General features: G+C 41.9%; 1 protein-coding gene across 1 annotated transcript in view; it reads right to left on the bottom strand.

The window, feature by feature from the left end:
- Positions 1-3,480: 3,480 nt before the first annotated feature.
- LOC308113998 (nuclear factor of activated T-cells, cytoplasmic 1-like) overlaps positions 3,481-21,352 on the bottom strand; it is a 72,996-nt gene continuing 55,124 nt past the window's right edge. The window contains exon 9 of the mRNA XM_080470611.1: positions 3,481-5,018. Coding sequence (XP_080326737.1) covers positions 4,963-5,018 — 56 coding nt within the window. The 3' untranslated portion in view covers positions 3,481-4,962. The remainder of the gene's footprint in view (positions 5,019-21,352) is intronic.

Here is a 21,352-nt window from a genome sequence, read left to right as displayed (position 1 = left end):
TTTAAATGGTTTTTTTCCCCAAAATATTTGTCAACGAATGATACTTTTATTGTAAATTGCTTAAACTTGGTAGTGTTGTCTCATAATCAAATAAATGCTGACTCACCTATTTTAAGACATAAATAAAGTTTATACCCCTTAAAATTAAGACGGCTTCTTGACCCCGCCCCCTCCCATGAATTATTGTTGGGTCCCCCCCCCCCCCCCGAATAGGATTTACAGCTTCAGGCCTCCATTGCCTCCCCTTTATTTTCTCAGGTCTCCTTTGCCTTCCTTGACTGTAATTTTCTCCCAGCTCATGTCTTTCCTTGTTTTCCACGGCCTGTAACTAACAGGACGCTGTTAAGAACCCGGCGTATGCGTTTGGCTGGGCTCAGTCACGAAACGCTGAAGGGCATTTAATTTGGAAAAAAAAAGAAAAAAAGAAAGGCTTTTAATTTGAAACTGATACAGCAAGTCTCAGCACTCAGCAGACCAATGGTAAAACTTCAACCATCAGTGAGTCAGTGAGAGGCACGGCTCTCTCCGAGGTCGGTCCCGCCGTTGCAGTTAATCCAAAAATGTATGACTCAAGATGCAGCTCTGGGTTAAACATAGAGCTCCAGGGCGACATTACATTTTCTGTTTACACACGCAAAAACGCTGAATTGTTACCAAGTATATTGTCTAGTTTGTAATCAAAATATCTCATCACAATTATGATAAAGCAAAGCCCGAACTAATATCGTAAATTTTAAGAGAGGTGTAGGAACCACCATTGGATACATTAGAAGATGATCTCGCACTTACAGTTTGTTTTTGTTTTTTCATTACTGAAGGGGCATCTTTGTGTGAGCCAATGAATAATTTTGAACATAGTATATTATGTCACAGAGGTTATACCTACTGTATGCTGACAATGACAGTTCACAGTGTTCCCAAAACTCACCTGATCTCAAGTCTTAAAAGCCTCAAGAATAGGAATGATTCACCTTACGTGTTCTGCTAATGCATGTTTATCAGTCAAATAGAGGAATACTTCCTTTAACCTATGCTGCAATCCGGTAAAGGAGTTCTGAATATGAAACTAGGTCCATTAAAATCCTTTTTTAACAACATTTTGTACGTCATCCAGGTACACCATCAGAACCATTTCAAGGCAGATTAAGGCCTGTCATAAAATCCCATTATTGTTGCATTAAAGTGTACATAGAAGGAGAAAGAGGAAATAAAAATATGTTGATGTAGACTCAGGTGGAGTAGTGGGTTCAAATACCAGCCGGGTCTTTCTGTGTGGCGTTTGCAAGTTCTCTCTGTGGGTTTCCTCTGGGTACTCTGGTTTCCTCCCATGGTACAAAAACACGCATGCGAGGTCAATCGGTGATCCTGAATTGAGCATACATGTGATTATGAGTGTTCGTGGTTCTCTGGTGTTATCTGTGATGGACTGTCCAGGTGTATCCCACGCTCGCCCGTTCTATGCTGGGATTGGCTCGAGTGCGCCACGACCCCAAACAGGATAAAACAGTAAAGAAAATGATGGACGTAGATGGGAAATAGTAAACCATTATTTGAGAGTAGATCCAATGTCCTGATGATTGTTGGATCATTTAAAGCAGTATTTTACTCATCGGCAGGTCGGTTGCACCAGCAGTCCCACTGCGAGAGGGTTTTAAATTTTTGGACACTGTCAGATTATCTGAGGCCACCTTTACACGTACCCAGATATTTAAAAAAACTTTGATATTTCTCTGCTTTTGGGCTGCGCATTTACACATAAATACTCACCACTAACAGTGATTCCTGAAAACTCTGGCAACAGTGGAGATCTGGATAAACTGTCCCCGGTTGCATCTAATGGGGGGTAGGCGGAGATTTACGTCACAATTCGTGACGTCATGTTTCTTTTACAGGATTCTGATTGGCTGTCATGGCTTCCTGCTTCTTGTTACACTGCCCCCTACAGGTTTGGCATGCTCATAGCAGCTCTGAACCAAGTGTATATGCAGGTCTGTGTAAATTAAGATTTTTTTTGTAAATGTAGAGGGGGAAATATCCATTTTTGTAAAAACCTGTGGATGTGCAAATGTGGTCCGAGACAACTTTTGACAACAAAACTGTGATAATGAGTGCTGCTCTTTATAGGAGGGAGGGTAACTGCATTCAGCTGTGTGTGTGTTTGGCGGAGCGTACCATGTCCTATTTGATCAGGGGTTGCTCCCGCACGCTTTGTGGGAGTTCAAGTGATTATCTGCTACACACGAGGGGGGATATGTGTAAGAATGTTTGATGATCCGAGAATGATCTTTCTGCACAATGCATTTCTTTGATGTAGTGTGGTTTTTTGAGGGAAAATACATCCAAAGGTTTGTGAAGATGGTAGGTCCAGAGGGGAGGGGGCTTATCAGCCTGTGGCCTGCATGTGTCTGGGAGCGTGAGGCTGAGGGGTGACAACTCAGACAGAAGCCTTGGTAAAATACTGCTGTTTATTTAGTTATGTTGTTTTTGTTTCACTGGATGTCCAACTGCTTTGTTTTTCTCTAAATAAAAGCACATTGATGTTTTAGAAACTCAACCCATCATGTGTACGTCCTCCTTGAACCATGTTTTTATGACAATGGCTCAATTGTTACCTCTTGCACTCGAGACTCTCGTCTCGGATTTGCTAAACACTTTGTGGTGACAACATTCTCAAGTGCAAACTGAAAACTTTGTTGCGTTTTGTGTGTCTGCTTATACGACGGTGGTGCTCAAAACTGCGGAAAATGCAACTTCTTGAAAATGGCTTCCAAGGTGAAACTTTGAAACTCGAAAAAGCCATGACTCTGAAATGTAACGTTTCTGAATCGCTGGTTTTGCAGTTGACAGTCACCGTAAAAACGATCCAAATCATTTTCAAAACGTTCCACCCTGATTCAGAAACCGCTGCCGAATTACCATCCAAGTTTTGTTTTTGGCTTGAAAAAGCGAGACAATAAAAACCGACAATCCGTGACAAACATCAAGAATCTTCTCCCATATGGTCATCATTATACCCATTTATTAATTCATTTTTGAGAACACATTGAATGCACTTAAAACACATTTCATTTTTCATAAATATTCCATATTAAAGAGAAATATGTTTCACCTTGTGCCCACACAGAAAAAGCATTACAGAGTTGCAACAATTTTGTAGCCAACAAAGAGAGTAAGGCACAAAATAGAAACCTTATTCATACAGTTAAGTCATGCTATTTACTATATGTCTGAAAATGGATTAGGAAGCGACTACCAGCTAAATGATCCCCAGCATTAGTTACTGTGTGCATGCTCAGAAAGACGAGATAACATGGAAAAGAGTGCAGCTGTGTGAGAGAAGAGTTGGCGTGGAAACGTTTTCTAACACTACAGTGGAAATCAGTCGACGATATTTGGTCTCGAGGCAGGAACTTCTGCTGTTTTCTACATTAAAGTGCATCATATTTATTGATTTCCTTTTTTTTTTTTTTTTTTCAATCTTCTGTGTTGAGGGAGGGGGGGGGGGGTTCTAGGCTAAATTCCAGAAAAATAAAAAAAAGGAGAAAAACGTGGACAATAATTTCACCAAAGGTAAAATCCTTTGGTTTACAAAGATCAATTATTGCCAGCTGTGAATTAACAGTCCTGCCAGCTCAACGAAGTAAATCTGAGCTTGTGGCGCACTTCCATAGTCCCTGTGCCTATTTACATGCAAACCTGCAGTGCAAGAATGAACAGACAAAGCACAATGTCCACAAGTGTTCTCATTTCAATTCAGCAGGTAAGCATACCGTTGTTGAACGATGTCATGTCCGGGGGAGAAGAAGCAAAACTCCGGTAACCTGCCTTTACAAGCCCCGGGGAAGCCAGGACCTGTTGTTGTAGGATATGTACGATATAGTTTCTCTGATTGTCTTTGCATTATTGTGTCGTGGTCTGGGCGGGGGACTGGAAGACGGGGAGGAAAAAAGGTGATTTTAAAAAATAGGCACTAAGGTGAAAAGCATATAATGCGGGGATAGCAAAAAAAAAAAAGATACAAAATAATATCGGGGTAACGCAAATGAAATAGAAACAGAAAGCCAAGTAGCAAACTGCATGATAACAAGCATAAGGCATACATATATTCAAATACATGTTTATACAAAAGAATATCATACATAACATTCAGTATAAATGAACAAAGATAATAAGGACGCAAGAAAAATACAATTCTAATCTATTCACATACTCCCACTGCATTTTCCAGCCTTGTCTTCCCCTCCAAATATGTTTACCTGTAAACAAATCATTGAAATGATACAAAAACATCATATAAAAACTTCCACAATTTGCATTTGTGTGTCTGCTGCCGTCAACGTCACTGCTTGTAAGGCACCGATTCGGTTGTTGTTGTTGTTGTCGCGGACTGACGGCACAAACAAATGGACCAAAGTAATGAAGCTTGACACTTATTGTCCCCATTAGCTCGTCCATGCATTTAACCTACAGATCACACTCGAAATGACGATTGTCACTTGTTAAAGACAGAAGACGGATTCAGTCTCATTGAGCTGTTTGGTCCACTAAAGATCATCTGCTGTGAATTAAGGCAAGTGTAGTCGTGTACTTTGCCCCTGAAATCACTTCCCTTTTTTTTTTTTTTCTTCTTCTTCTTTTTAAATCTCTTGTAAATACAACACATTTATTAAAATGGAGCTTGCCAGTGATTGTCAATATGAGTCTGCAGCGAGTCTTCCAGAGAAGAGGATGGTGATGGGAGTGGGAGATCCTGGTCAAAACATCATTCTTCATAATCTGGATCTCTGGCTTTTGTTGTCCTCTTTTCCTTGGCGTGTGTGTGTGTGTGTGTGTGTGTGTGTGTGTGTGTGTGTGTGTGTGTGTGTGTGTGTGTGTGTGTGTGTGTGTGTGTGTGTGTGTGTGTGTGTGTGTGTGTGTGTGTGTGTGTGTGTGTGTGTGTGGCTGCAGAAGACATCTGACTGTCTATGCATGGGTGTGCACCGAAATGCTGGAGAGGTCGTTCCTGATGATCTCGTTAACTGCAAGAAAGAGAAAAAGAGAGTAGGTTATTACTCCTTGCATGAATTTCAGAAATCTGCTGATTTTATCTGGTTTGAGTTTTGGAAACCGAGCACGGAGCGACGGGGTAGGATGTGACCACCACAATCGCACCGTGTTGCAGATTAAAACGGCAAAACCAAAACCAGCCTGACGGGAAGGTCCGAGTGTGAATAAAGTGCGATAACAATGCAATCAGAGTCCACACTGACTCCCTCAAAAGTTGAAGCTAAAAATGCTCCAGTAGAAAAATGAGTGTAGGAAATATCTCAAGTTTCAATGTGCAGGTGAGGAAAGAATGTGCAGATATGAATGATTTAACTTCCTCTACGCGCTGTTTACACGATGTTTTCAAGCGAATTCTGAAAACCTTTGTTACATTTTAGGTGTCGGATCACATGACAACGGTGCTCGCAACTTTTTGAAAACGCTCCAACTCCCCCTCTGTATAAACTGGGAAAACACAACTTTCCTGAATCTCTGCTACTGAGCATGAGGACCACGTCTGTAATAAATAGATCTCCGGCTCATGCTCAGAAGATGGACAATAATAATAACGATGTTTGCCTCCGGATTGTCATGACTCCCAGTCCATATTCTCCCGGTAGTTTGGTAGTTGACCGTCACTGTAATAGCAAACCAACTTCATTGTCTGTCCATAACAAGTGTACGCGCACTCACCATTGTTTATGTTTATAGTGTATTATTCTTGGCACGTACGTGTGTGGTTTAATTACACATTCAAACCAAAAGTACCGACTCGCTACATCACTTTCAGCATTTCTTTCAAACGCGCACATTTTCATGAACACGAATGCAAAAACGATCCGTTTTCACTTGGAACGCCGTGCGAATGGGGCCCGGGTTAAGCTGTTATCGTTGTTATGTTAAGCATATCGCATATCAAACACGGCGAGAAAAAACTCGAGACAAACCTGGAGCCAAAAACAAATTCAAGAGTCTTTGTCCGATTGCTGCATAAACTATCAACACCTTTAATCATAAAATGCAAAATAGATCAATTGTTCTTACTAAAACAGCAAGTACCGGTGCAGAGAGAGTTTGATGAGCTTCACGTAGAGTTTGTGTCACTGAAACATGACTATTCAGCAGCAAACTACCTGTCACGCCCGAACCACCGCCGACTGGGCAAAGTGGACGACTGACCCCCATCCACAGGAGAACGCATTAATTTAAAGGGGACATATCATGCTAAATCCACTTTTTTAGCCCTTAAATGCATTTTGTTGTATATTTAGAGTGTTTAGAAGTACAGAAAAGTTCAAAGTAGTCTCTTCAGGTGCTCCGTTGATATCTTTATATTCTGTTTTGGTCATATTTTGCGATCGGTTTCGATTTTTCTATTCTCTATTACGTTTTTTGAACAATGACGTCACAGTATTCTCAGCGGAACTGCCAAATTAGGACATCGACGTTTCGAGCAATCCGCCATTTTTGTTTCTCGCTGCGATTTTGTAGTCCAACCGAAGTTACGAGAGGATAAGTCGAAATGTTCGGTTGTTGGAAGTAGTAACCCACAAGCTTCGTTACACCGTCTCCCAGCATCAGAACCTTTTCGAAGTGCCTGGTTGAGTTTTATTTTTCACAGAAATGTACCCACATCTGTGGGTAAGGTCATTTTTGTGTGCGCGAATCACTTTAAGGACGACTGCTTCAGCAACCTCCGCCAGTATAAAGAAGGATTTGCCGAAAGACTTCGTCTGATTGAGCGGTCAGTTCCTTCTATCTATGGAGACGACGAACAGAGCACTTCGGTAAGCTGTATATAACGCTAAAAAGTGTGATGATAAGACGTCCCTGTCATTGTTTTGTTAGCATTAGCAGTTGCACCGTCTTCATATGTTAGCGCTGTGTGCTCGTTTTAGATTATAATGTAACTTCTGTGTTAAATAGTCGTTGTAATACAGGCAGTATTGTAGTAGTGGGCATGGATGGAGAAGTTAGTGTAAATATAGTAACACACCATTGCGTTACATCCATATGAAGACGTTGTTCTGAAGGTGCATCATCGTCATTTTCATCTCGCTCCGCCGGGTCCGACTCTGGCTCCAACATGTATGGCTTGATGGACAAATCTTCCGTTGTTGACATTTTGTAAATAATGTGTGAATATAAAGTTTCTGCGCCGCTAGATAATTGTATCTGTTCTATCAAACTACAAAGATGGCCGAACAGGGTGACGTTGAACCGAGTGTCACCTCTGCAACCTGGAGAGGAGGCGGGGTATGAAGTGTGTCATTTGCATTTGAAGAGACCGCCCCAAAACGAGTTGCTCTCAGAAGCGCATCAGAAAAGGGGTTGAAAAGGGGCCTGTGGAGCTCTAATAATGAGGAATTCAGACCCAAGCATTGCAGTTTCGCGTTGTATAGACCACAACTGTATGATTTATATGTAAAAAGGAAGGATTTAAAAGCATGATATGTCTCCTTTAAAAGTTCCTTCTATGCAGTGAACACAGTAAGATTCCATTCATAATGCAGTCCCAGTGACATCATGTAGGCTTATGTCAAGTCTGTCAAACTTCATAACGAAATGCTTGTGTTGCACTGTGGTTTTTGAGAGAATTGGGCACTTCCCAAATAAAGAGGTTTCTGATGAATGAGTGAGTGTCCAATGCAAGAGTTCTGACTTAGTCCCGAGACAAGCGGTTATGATTTATTAGTTTTTCAAAATCTGTTTATGACAAGGACTTTATGTAAGATCAATAAATAACACAATAAAGTCCCCTTGCTTTACTAGTTAACCCCTTCATCATATCTCTATTTGGTTTAAAAGTCTTCATCATTTTAGCTTTGGGCTCGTATGTTGTTTTGTTTTAAATAAATGGGTCTGATGTTGTTAACACAGCTGATATAAGCATAGAAAAAGTTGTATAAACTGCACAGACAGTAGGAGAAGTGTCCACGGGGGCCCAGAAGCGAATTTTTGCCCAGGGTCCAACTAATATTTTAATCCAGCCCTGATCCCTTGACATACTGTAGAGAGATTAATTAAAAAGTTTGTGTACTTTGAGCCTGTAGGTCTGGTAAACTGTGTTTTTCTCTCTGCAGAACCCTAAAGGTGGACCACCATCGGCCACGGTGAGCTGTCACTGAATACTTGGAGCAGATAAGGTCAAGCTGAGAAATAGTGGATGTGAGTCGCTGCAATCCAAACATATCAATGCCGTTACGGACTCCATATCAGCTCCATACACGCATCTCTGTTTTTCGGTCATCGGCCTCGTCTTTCCTGCACTTGTTCCTGTTGCCCGCGCCTTTCCCACAGTCTGGCAGACAGGGATCAGTCCCCTGCCTTTATCTGCTCTGTGTTCTTTGGCATAACAGAGGGAAGTGACTGAGAAGATGGCGAGCTCCCCGAGACCCGAGTGCTCGACACAAACAAGGAGCCCCGCGGGCGCGCAGCTCGCCGCGATAGTGCGAGGCTGATGTAGACGGAGAGAGACGGGAAGAGTCTGGTGAAAAACCACCATCGGAGCCGAGACAGGAAGTCCACCCACGCTGAGGTTCAAAGTGGGCCTGCAGTTTGTTATCGCAAGATACTGCTTAGTGGTTGGTGAGGTATCTGCACTTATTGACATGAAAACAAGAAGTCGGACTCGTTCTAATGCTCACACACTTCCGTGTGTGTCATTTCTCACTATTTAGGAAATGTAAGGACATTTCTTAGTATGACTAACAATAAGCAAAAGTATCACAGTGTAATCAGGACATTGCCAGAATAATACAACTCAAGCATTTGTATAAATAAATGTACCTTGCATTTATTGTTATTTAGCATTAAACACTTTTTTTTTTATATATATCTCATTTTGTCTCGTGTTTGTTGAAAGTATGTTTGTATAAAGGCATTGTATATTTTCTATCACTTCATTTGGCAGCTTTTTGTATGAAAGGCACTTTGTTTATAAATGGTGTTAAAAGCAATGTTTCATTGTCACCATTACGAGTACTATTATTTTTCTAACATACTGTTAATTTGCAGTTTTTATTTGTGTGCTTGTGTAATTTCGAAGTAATCATGGACATAAATGTTTAGTATTTATAGTCCTAAGGGAGAGTGTTAATACAAATGAGGGAAAATAACATAAAAAAAAAAAGAACTCCCCAAAATAGCCCATATAAAGAACTGAAAATAAGAAAAGGTCTAAATCGGGTATATATGCAAAACGTATATCCAATGGAGCATTCATTTACAAATCGGGAGTTTCAACAACACAAAGGAAGTTCAACTATTAACTATTTCTGTTCTCTGTAAAATATTATTCAAGTTATGAATGAAGTTTTTCAGTATTACAACAAATATCAAAGAGCAGGACATTAAAACACACTGGAAAGAATTAGTTCTGTATATATATAGGATGGGTGTTTTCTCAGTGACACAAAATATCCCCATATACTGTAGCCTAATGTGTCTGAACAATGCTTATATGAGACTATTACTGATCTCAGATCGTGCTGGATTATACTTTTCCCCAGAACTGTATCATTAGCCATCATTTCACCACACTTAGATGAAAATATTCACTGTTTTATATCTAGCTTAATTCTGACTGTGCTGACGTTACTAAAACACATTTATATTGTTTTTGATATGGTTATTGTCTTGAATGAAGTAGATTTCAGTTAAATTGAATGGATAAAACATGAAATATGGAATTTTATTATTTAAATTCAAAATACTGCGACAGATTTAAAAGTAGTGGGCCACACACTTATTATAGCATACCCTGCTTTTCATATGTCCTCATATTGACATGCAGGCACACACACACACACACACACACACACACACACACACACACACACACACACACACACACACACACACACACACACACACACACACACACACACACACACACACACACACACACACACTCTGACTGGTTGGGGCTCACCTCTCCAAACAGGAGGAACTCCCATTGGAAAAATCCAACCTGTGCCAACACTACTGGCTGTTTTCAACCCCGTTCCGCCCGGGGCTAAACAAGCATTTACATGCTGCGGTTATTTTTAGCCCCGCCATCGCGGGGGCATAAAGGAAGTGCAGGCACATGTAACAATTAAATGATCCTACTTTAATGTCACTGTTGGCCGAGGTGAGAAAACAGCTCCAGGTAAAGAAGAGATGGGAAAACCCGACGACTCAGTGGGAAAAAACACCCACGTATGTACTTTTCATTTTGTTTTGTTTTTTCTTCTAAGTGAAAGCTGCGGCTTCCTCTCTTCTTTTTAGTCAATGTAAAACAATTGTGACGTCTCCTCCACCCACACATTAACTGTGGTGCTATTTTTCAGCGCTCAATCAACTAATATTTTCCATTGGCATGCCCGAGGTTGTTCCATTCCAGGGAAATGAGTGATAAAGAGAAGAGAAAGGTAAAACACGGACCCCTGTGTTTTTACATCTATGTCACCAGGGTGAGAATTTTAGAAACAGGATGTGGCCAACAGCGAGACACCAAGAGGCTATTTATAGCTGCCTTAATGGCTCATCTCGCTATTCACATGCAAGAACTTCGTGGAAACAAAGAAATGCTCAGGGAACCCAAAGAACCTAAAAAACAAAACATTTACACAGACCGGTTTCTTAAATCTTCACTCTTCGAGAATGAAACAAGATTTTGAGTCGCATTTCTGTCGTAGCAAATTTTCCTATTTTTTTTACTTTTAAGACAAACTGTTGGGAGTCAGCCTCACCTTCCAGAAAGGGACTAGATAACCACAAATATGCAGCAAAAGGAAGAAGGCAGTCAGACATGTTGGGGAACATTTTGTTCGGAGTCTAATCTGGCAGCCTGAATTCATCCCCTTGCATAATGCGGATGGACACGCGTATAGAGCAAGATGTCATCGGTAAATTTGCCGTTATGAAGCCGGGGCTAACGCTTATTTTTCACCTATGAGGCTCTCGGCATGCTTTTAAAGCATAATGTTGTTACCTGTGTCAGCACCAATGGAAACATACTTTTTTACGGCACAGGCTAATAATGGAAAACTGTAACTGGGAGGATCTCCTCTCATGAATAAACAAAAACAGTGGAAAATTGAGCTCCAAATATTCCCCTGTTGATGAAGAAAGAAAAAAACAAAACAAAAACAAAAAAAAACAGAACAGGCCAAACATGTGCCCTGCTAGTTAGGCAGATGACATCCTTTTAGTTGTGCAATCAGTAAACCACAGTCCAGACCTGTCGGGACGTATTCGTAAAGCTGGGGCGGGTTACTAGGGGATCTATTTCAGGCAGGTGTGAGAGTGACACTAAAATATGGACTGCGTCTTAATGTGATGCCAGCCGAGCCCAGCAGGTTCAATGAACAATTCAGCTCCTTTGTGAGGGCTGACCAGTGTTTCTTGGCAGGGGGAATTGATAGAATACACACCCCCCTTTACTGTCTCCACTGGGTGTGACTGCCGGCTGAATAAATGTTGACCTCGCTAAAATAACCTGTCTGTATCAACTGTGATGGGAGATGATGTGCCTGGGCCTGCTTCGAGGGGCACGTGCAGCATGTGCAGCACACTCATGAACAATGCAAATAATCGCAGCTATTCTAAACTACGGTGTGCTGAATAAGATCCACTGTCTCAGCAAGAGGCAGAAATAACCCACAACAGCCTTGTTGCAGCAGGTATCATCAGCATAGAGTGAGATTTAAATACTTTGTGCATTGAGTTTGTCGTTTTGGAAAGTTACCACGGCAACAACAATTTTGTCTTTGTGTCTTGATAAATTGAATGCTGGAATTAGAGCTTAAAGCTTAAAACATAGCAAGACATGTCTGCAGCACGTGTCTTCTGTAATTATTAGAAATATTCAGGATTTCTTTTCATTCAGGACTTCAGATAAGTTGTGACATATTTATTCATAATAAGATAAGAAGGGATATTAAACAGTTATTTATCTATTTATTGGCAATTCCACAATACCTTTTTCTTTATCGTTTAACCCTTTCTAATGGAAAGGGTTTTGGAAACTTGTGACTTTTGAAAGCCAGAAGAAATTAACAACTGATCTCTGCAGCACACAGTTAAATGCTGAGTTACATAAATTCTGATCAGCAAAGTATCTCCAAGGTCCCCTTGATTTCTTTGTATGTGCGATACACAAATCTGTCAATGTGCATCATTTGTTCTCTTTTCTAAACATTTTTTTCCCTGAAAGGGCTCATTTCTCGGCTCAGGCACTCAACACTAGAGTCCATAAAAGATTGAGTGCATCAGTATACGTGTTGGACTCGCAGTAGATGTTGGAGATGTGACCACCAAAAGTAACTTTTTTTTTTTTTTTTTTTAATGATGACATAACATCACTTTCTGGATACATATGGGATTTGTAAGTAGTAGTAAGTGGATCATTGTAAAGGAAATTATTAATTTAGAGATGAACAGTCATATCTTACCCCTGAACTGACTATATAGTAATATGTTCAATATAGCATAACTACAGAAAACCCACTCATGAAAGTCAAGCTGTGAATACCCACATTCAATGACATAACAATTGTTAACATACTTCAGGAACAGAGGAGTCACGACGTCTGCACTTGGCCTCCGTGTTGTCCAGTAATCCAAGCATGGGCCTTATGACTTCATTTGGCTACTCTGAGAGTTCAGCGTGAACCTGACCGCCACTGGGGATTTAGTTAGCATTGTTAGAGGAGAGCGCTGTGCATTGGGGTTCGATAACAGCCGAGCTTCCTCAGAGAACAGAGGATGCCCTGTGGTCTGGGGAGACGCAGAGCCTCCAGGCCTGAGAGCCTCTTGGAGGTTCCTGCTGCCGTAACATGATCCCCCTTCAGTCAAACCGAGGCCTGACTGGCAACGGAGTGACTTCACCTTGCCTCGGCTTCCCTCAGCTGACTATCCAAAACACGACCTCTGAACTCTGAGGTTGTAACGGCGGCTTCCTGGCAGCGACTCCTGTTCTCACTCCGAGTCTCTTGATACTGGAGGAGTGGAGGGCACCTTCCTGAGCTGCTTCTTACTTTCACTGCATGAATAAAGTGCAGCTGTGCTGGGGTCAAGGACCCTCACACTGTAGCAAAGGGGGATGTTTCCTGAGCTTACTTGTGCCTCCTGTAGCAGCACATCAGCTTTGTGAGAAAAAAAAAGAGGTGGCTTCCTTCTATTGTGGCGCTCGGAGTCTCAGTGGCCGATGAGGAAGTTCGCCTGAGTCATAGAAGCTCTTTCATGTAAACATTGATAAACACGGGCATGAAAATCTGTGCGGGAGCGCAAGGAGATGGAGTAGCTGTTAAACCTCTTCTGACCTTGTGCTTTCATGTGAAATTGATTCGGTGGGGAAGCCAAACTAAAGCTCAAACTTGCTGGAGAGAGACAATTGAATTTCCTGCATATTACTTTTGTTTCCCCACTATATCAAATCTTCTCTCGCGGCCTCAGCAGAAACACTTAATGGACAATTTGCTGCCTCCCACACACACGGCTCGAAGGGCTGAGCGGAGAGGCTCGGACAGTGTCACTTATCTTCTGCTCATAACCAGCAGCGTTAATAAAAAAAAAAAAAAAAAGAATAGGGAGGGGAAGGGGGTCAAAGGTCGGAACACACACGTACCCGACAGAGATGGGCAGGAATCACGATAGATTAAGTGAAAGCGAAATAGAGGGAAGGAGACGCGGTCATTATTCCCACAGATAAACACAAATGGAAGGAGACAAAGCGTTCCACTCATGCTTCATCATGATAAAGTGCTTCATAAATTCATCCGAGCCTCGCAGGTAGACAGCTCCTAATCCATCGCAGGGATCCCTTTGGGCCTAATGATGTGATGATATGTACAGACAGTATATTTCATCCCCACAGCTAAGCTGATGTGTGAAGCCCCAGGCTTTCCCATGTGGAACCACTCAGTCTCCACAACTGACAGAGGAGCTGGAGAGACTTAAAAAAAGAAGAGGAGAGAAATAGAGGTAGAGTGAGAGATAGGGCTGCGCAGCGAGTTTGTTTTGAGACACAGCTGATGTTACATTGAGAATGCAGGTTTTACATCTGCCCTGCAGTAGCCGCCTCGGACTGCGGAGGCACCGCTGTGCCGTGGTCTGCAGCCAAACCTCTCTCTGCGCGTTGCCGAGACGACGCCATGAAACTCATGATTTAGATGGGGAGTCATGGAAAGACAATAATGTAACAGAGTGAGGCAGCACTGTGCCGGTAGAGGAGATGTTCTGCCTCTTCTACTTTAAAGGTTTCTGTTTGATCTACTCAATAAATCTGGCTACACACAAAAGCTGGACCGTCCAGCTGTCAGATGCAGATGAAAGATGAGGAAAGTTGCTCAACGGATATTCAGTGAGGCCATCCATCAGTCCGTCCATCCATCCATCCATCCATCCATCCATCCATCCATGATGATGGGCAAAGGCAGGATATGGCCTGGAGTAATCACCAGTCCAGCACGCACACACGCACGCACGCACACACACACACACATCTTTATGCCTATGGATGATTTCCAGTCACAGGAAGAACATTCTCATTACGCAGAGAAAGTCTCTTAAGGCTATTATCAAAACAAGGGCTTGTTTTGCTGCGATAACTGAGGACTAACCACTACTCCACTGTACCCCCCCCCCCCCCCCCTCCAAAAAAAACAAAAAAACAGAACAATAAATGATTATAGCTGGTCACAGAAGCTTGAGATTTGTTATCTAAACCAGTCAGTCTCAACAGGGGGGAGTCAATCCCAACGGGGGTGTGTGCCAAAGATTCACGGCAAACCTTATCAATTTTAAGAGGATAGAACATTTTCTTAGGTTTCAAAAAAAGGTGAGTCTGGATTTACTTCATTTGTGTCACAAAACTACTAAGTTTAAGCATTTACATTACAAGTGTATTATTTGAGAATTGATTGTTACAGAATATAACGAGGAAATTGTATTTCACATGTAGTGTGTTATTGGGGGGGGGGGGGGGATTACAATGTTTAAATGTGTCCTCTGATCGACACTATGTTTGGGCACTCAGGCTACTCTTAGGTCATTTTCACCATTCTAAAAGAAAATGAACAGATTTCGACATTGGATTCACTGGACGTAATACGCTGTATAGCAACATATTACAAGACAGTTTTTCAAACTTCTATATGCCGTGTATGTTAAGGGATAGCTGCAATGTTGATCACCAAAGGCTTATGAAGTGTATGAAAGAGTCAAAACAGCAGTCGGAATTTCTCTGCTGCTCAACCACCACCAACGAAGATCTGCTGCAGGAGGAAAGTGTTTCTGAGCCATGTCACTTTGTGTTTGGGCTTGTCTTTGTTCACTCAGGCTTCTGGACTCATAGTTTGGAGACCATTCTGAAAAAAGCAGGTCTTGCAGGATCGGGTTGTCAGTGTGCTCCGTAAGTAGGTTGGAATAACAGTATTTTTTAAATTTATGACTGCAGTTTTTTTTTTTTTTTTTTTTTTTTTTTAATCGGAGCAAACCTGACAGCAGTGAGCACATCCTAAGTTCTCGGGATAAGCTTCAGAGAATTTTTTTTTGGAAGCAATACAACTTGCTGGTCATTATAGAGTTTGCTCTTTAAGTCGAAATGAAAAACAGAAAGAAGAATGAGTAGATTTTTTTGTGAATAACAAAGTCGCTAAAATAAATCTGAAATCTTGCAAAATTACAGTATTTTCATAGGACTCCCAATGAAGAAAGAAGAGTGCAACAGAGGCACAACAAGAGTGCCTTGAGAGCCACAAACACTCTCTTTGTCACCTTTAGTTTACAAACCAGCTCAAGACTTCCAACCTGACTTGGATCCCATTGAGGCGCGGCAGGGATCCTGCCACACAATGCCATGTTCTTTGTAATGAAGAGGAAAAAGAAATCAAGTATAGGGTGTAAACAGTAAGTCCTCTGATGTCGCTGCACAGATTCCCAATCAATGTGCGTGTTAGTCTTCCCAGACGAGAGCTCCCGGCTCAGTTGGACAAGCGAGCTGGAGCGGCCTCAAGAAAGGGAAGAAAAGAAATTGATGTCTCGTCTCTGTGCCTCATGTGGAGAGACAAAGCGGAGCTGAGCTCCACTCCTCACCTGTTCCGTCTGTGACGTGCCGCACTTTTCAGAGGACGTGTTTTACGGCCCTCTGCGGTCGGACGGGTCGGACGCGCTGCCAAACCAAACGACTGACCCCAGGAGGGCTGAGGCGTCTGCGGTGCCCAGATTACAATCACTTAAACATGGCCTAATTTTTTACAAGCAAGGCCAGTCAACGATAAATCAGCCGCGTCCCGAATTAGAACTCTAAAGCTAACGGGTCCTACCGAAAACCCCGCTGCTTGATGTGCTTATTTTGGCCGAAGCGGCGCAGAAACTTTCGACTTTGATCCTGCCTGGTGTGCGCTGCCTCTCACCTATCTCACCTCGCTCGGTTTCTAACAGCGAGCCTGCCGCTTCGCCCATCTCCTCCTCCCCCTCTCATTTCCTCCCGGGCCCCGGAGGCCGCGGGTGTGCTCTCTCGAGGTCGGTCTTCGGGGAGGATGAGGGGGAGGATGAGGGGGAGGTGTTTACGTCGTTGGCGCTGCTCTCCAGTGCCCTCATCACTGACTTCTCTGCATTACGTGCGCAGGCTGCTCATGTTGACTTACTTTTATAAATGTGTCGCAGGGATTACTGCTTTTGGAATATGTTTGAACTTTTTTCTCCAACAGGTTACGCTTAAAAACTAGGTATATCTACATTTACAACAAAATAATGAAAGAAAAAAAAAAAGGATATTACCACTAAAAACTTCCAAAACAACCCAAAGACAATCTCATAACCACATGGTTTGATTGAAGCGATGATCGCCACACTCACAAAATATGGTGCTTCCACTCCTCTCGCCAATCCACTGCTCCTTCCTTTCAAGTGCATTTCTTAGACTGCTGTGGAAGAATGCCAAAGTGCTTATCAAAAGCAAACATGAAAGTAAAAAGCCGAAGAGCTTCTGCGTGTTCGGGTGACTCAAGACTTTGAGGAATCAAGAAGCCGGCCTCGCACAGCTGGCGAAGCGTGACCGCAGAAAGCAAACACAGAGGCCCTAAAAATGTACCAAAGTGAGCAAAACGCACACATCTCATGATGTGAGTGAGATATGAAAGGAGACAGATTAAAAGTCTCCGCATGGCTCATTACCAATGGGTTTATGGTAAAATAACTCAGCCATCTGATAAACTCCGTTGAGATTGATTCTGAATTGGAAACGTATGGTTGTCTGCGTACGCTGGTGCCGACGGTGCACGATTTCACTGGTTCTAGATGTGGCACGCAGTGTAAAAAGAAAAAAAAAAGAGAGAAAAAAAACAATATAGGAGCATATTGAAACCATCATGCTTCAGTAGGACTGCAGACGTTTGGTAGAAAAATTTGGCAGCGCACCTTCACATGACAGGATTTACAACTGCATTTGTAGTCTGCTTCTTTAAATCACCTGCTGCCTGTCAGCAGAAATGTGGGATTTCAGAATTGTTTTATCTTATTTTTATACAGAGAAACGATGTTCTCTGTGTCCAAAAAGACTTACCTCAGAGTAAGCTTTATTGTTGACTATCCATCATCGAAGGATGGCTGAGGGAGGCTCTTTCCTGTTGTTGTCTATGTGTGTGTGTGAGAGACTTATGATTCTTGTGAGGACAAAGGAATTTTTAATCCAATTTTCCTTAAGGAGACGCCTATATATCAGGAGATTTTCTGTAGAAGGAGAAGGTTACACTACGACTGGCGTTAGGTTATGTCAAGTGATAATATGAACGGAGTAGTAGCAATAGCTGAGTTTAGATTAAGTCAATGCAATGTCCTCAAAGTGTCGTACTACAACTTACGTGTGTTTGTTCTTGTTGCTCTACCCTAGTGGGAGCACTGCCCTGATTGCATTGACCCATGAGGATTAAAGTCACCGTGGGAACAAAAAAGTAGGTCTCTAAAAAAATGAGTGAATAAGGTGAAGGCACAGATCGGTGAGGGCCACCGGAATGTCATCTTTAGTAAAGTGGGCCAACCAGTGTCCGAACACTCAATTAAACACAATTATCCATCCAATTAGTAATGTGTTGGTTGTTAACCTAATACTGTAATAAAAATGTGGTTAAATGGCCTTTTCTCTTCTAATAAATGCTCTAATTTTGTTGGTTTTAATAGACTAGCTGGCAGTGAAAAATTGCGAGAAGGGGGTCAAATTTGGCCAGTGGGCCGACAGTTTCCTACTTTTGTCAGGATTTGGTAGCACAAGAGTTCGTCTTAGTAACAACTGAGCTCAGAGTAAGTCAGCAATAAACAGATTTACTGTATTTTCTGTACTTGTACTTGTTTGTTTGCTTTTAGATTTTCTGACTGGTCCAACAACTTTTTATTTATTTATTTTTTTTTTAACAAAATATACCTGTAGATACCATCTATGACCACTAGATGTCACTATATGACGACAGAATGCTGCTACAGTACCATCGAAAAAAAAAAAAAAAACCTCTATTACTACTGCATTTACTACTGACACCAATAAGTACACAGTGAAATTTTAAATCAAAATTCCAAAATATTTGCAGAGAAACGGTCATCGTGATGCAGAAAACAAAGAGCTCCCAAGGTTCTCTAACAGTAGTTATAAATACTCGGGTGCAATTTATAATCGATAAATCAACATAGTGACCCTTGTGGCATGAAGACTGTGTGTGTATGAGTGGGGGGGACCAAACAAATTAACTAACTCTTCAAACGCAGGACTGTCCATGAGTCTAGCCTGCCTTTCACACACTTTATTTCTTTTCAACCAGCAAAGCCAAGGCTCCTCTCAGTCTGTTTTGCTGCTCTGGATTGCGTGTTGCGTTGAAAGAAAAATTTACACTGATCCAACACAATGGTTACCAGGACAAAAGGCTTTAGCAGGCTTCATCTGACATTTTCAGCAAAGGTGAAAGCTGGACTAACGGTAACTAAATCTACAAAAACTCCCGCTGTGCACAAGAACACAGCCTCCCCTCTTCCAACATCCCCACTGAGACTGAGTTCGTCCGACTCTGGTCTGAAGCCGAACGGGAACTGATTAACGCCCTGTCTGCTGACCCCGAGTGCGGCCCCGCAACTCTAAATCCTCAACGCCTGCAGGGGTTCAAGGACACGGAGGAGGAGGTCTCCTCGGGGCGCATCGTGGACTCATTCACGTACAAGTCTGGAAGGCGGAGAGAGGTAATCTTGGCTACAGTTCCACTTATCTCCTTCCCGACAGCTTCTCTTTGATTCCCATCGACAGACAGACTCGCTTCCACCTGGAGTCTGCCGGGGAGTCGAGGATGAAGTTGGAGCTACTCTCCCAGGGACGTTTTCTGTCACCTGTAAATCACCGAGCCACATTTTCACCTGCTTCTCTTCATGCTGTTTAACATCTCGCTGATTTGCTCGGAGTGCAGACCTGCCACGCGGAGACATAGACGGAGATGACTCGCCTCTGCAGGAAATTTTTTCAGACGTAAATAAAATCTTTCTTTCACAAATAGTTTCGAAGTGGAGCTTTTCAATTACTTCTCACTGCGCATTTCACATGGATGATTTACATGAGCAGCAAAAAATAGCTCAACAGGTTAGAGGGTCAACATAAGTCAGATATCGGTGTTTAAATTTGAACGCTATTGCAGTTTAACGGCTTCTAAAGCAGCAGAACTACTAAAATGTCATATGTAAACTATATATAAACTATATCTATCCACATATCAATCGACTTAAATAGATAATAAAGCCACTACACCAACAATGATTGATTCTTAAACAATACTTGGTTTACTTTTAAGAAAGTTCCCATTTGAAGCCATTTTTAATTTTAGTATTTCAACGTCAATCAGACCGAACTAAACAATTTTCATGCACTAACTGAACATTTCTTGCTTTTCCCCCCTATCACTTTTCCAAAATAAATTTGGGGATAAATGTAAATAAAAATAAGCCTTTGTCACGTTCTACTTTAGGTCGTGTCCACTTCTGAACACATATATAGATATTTATCTTATGGTCCACAGCTATATTTGTTCTTCAGGTCATGAAGCTGCACTTAAAAAGAATATGCAGATAAATGGCTTTAATCCAAACAATGGTATTCGGATTTCAATACTAAGTACTAACTTATTAGCAAAAATTTTATATAACTTGGTCATGTATAGTTCACATATCTTGTATTCAACTATAATAAAAACATTATTTTCTATTGGTGTGGCTTGTCAGGCTGGTTCCACATTACATTATACCTCATATTAATCTGATAAAGGGATATTTTAGTAGCAAACACGAGAAAAAATACTTTAGCAAAAAAACACACTTCTCTTGACCAAGAGTCTAATCATCAAGCGTATCATCATTTATTTTCTGAGTACTTCACAATTAAAAAATGGCTTACAGAGTGAAAAAATGAGTTCTCCGTTTGTTAGCGTGTTGTTTTGAGCAGAAGTGAGCTCAGCTGAGTGTAATCAGAGAGTCGGGGGACCAGTTGAGGTTTATAACTGCCATGGGTCACATGTCAACAGTAGGACACTTACAGTTCAGTGGTTATGATCATTCCCTCCCCTGAAGTAAACCCATTCACCCACTGCTCGGTAAGTCTCCGCGCTGCACGCGGCCGCTGGTGGGAGAGGAAGAAAACGTGATCTTTAACTTGGGCCGTGTTTTTCTTTCTTTGACTTTTAGTGTTTGGGTTTTAACAGCTTTAGCTGAGAAAAAAGCACATTTTGTGTGTGCGTGTGTGTGTGCGTGCGTGTGTGTGTGTGTTTGTGTGCGTGTGGTGTGCAGTGGGAGAAGCAGCCAGGGCAAATCACCAAGACTCTCTTCCACCTCACTTTTTCCCCTCTTTGGCGTTGTCTGTCTGTCTCCTTTATTTCTATGGCTGACCTGCTTCTCCTTGTGCTCGCTCAACGTTTCGGGATGTGAGGATGTGATATGAATTGCGTGACCGAAAAATCCTAAAACCCTTAAACTTGTCTTGTAGCTCACATCTGTGTCTGCAATAGTGGCTTTTGAGACCAATGAAGTGGAGTCTATGTAAATAAATCAGTCAATATAAAAAGCCCAAAAGAAAAACAACTGGTTGGATAACAAGGCTTTTGGAAAAAAAAAACGAAATAATGATGTAGAGATACAATAAAGGCATACCATCTACCAAAGCTGACAGCTACTTCCAAAGTACGAAGCTATGTGAAGTATTAGAATCCCACAGTTGATCTTGAGCTACAAAATGTATTCATATAGTTCAGCCCCTCACAGCCTGCGCTCTATTTCTGAAAATACTTCATTTTTCAGGCAAACAAAAATGCATGGTGGC

The sequence above is a fragment of the Lipophrys pholis genome (assembly GCF_963383615.2).
Source record: "Lipophrys pholis genome assembly, chromosome: 9".
NCBI lineage: Eukaryota > Metazoa > Chordata > Actinopteri > Blenniiformes > Blenniidae > Lipophrys > Lipophrys pholis.
The sequence above is the reverse complement of the archived record's forward strand: the minus strand, read 5'-3'. Positions and strand labels throughout refer to the sequence as shown.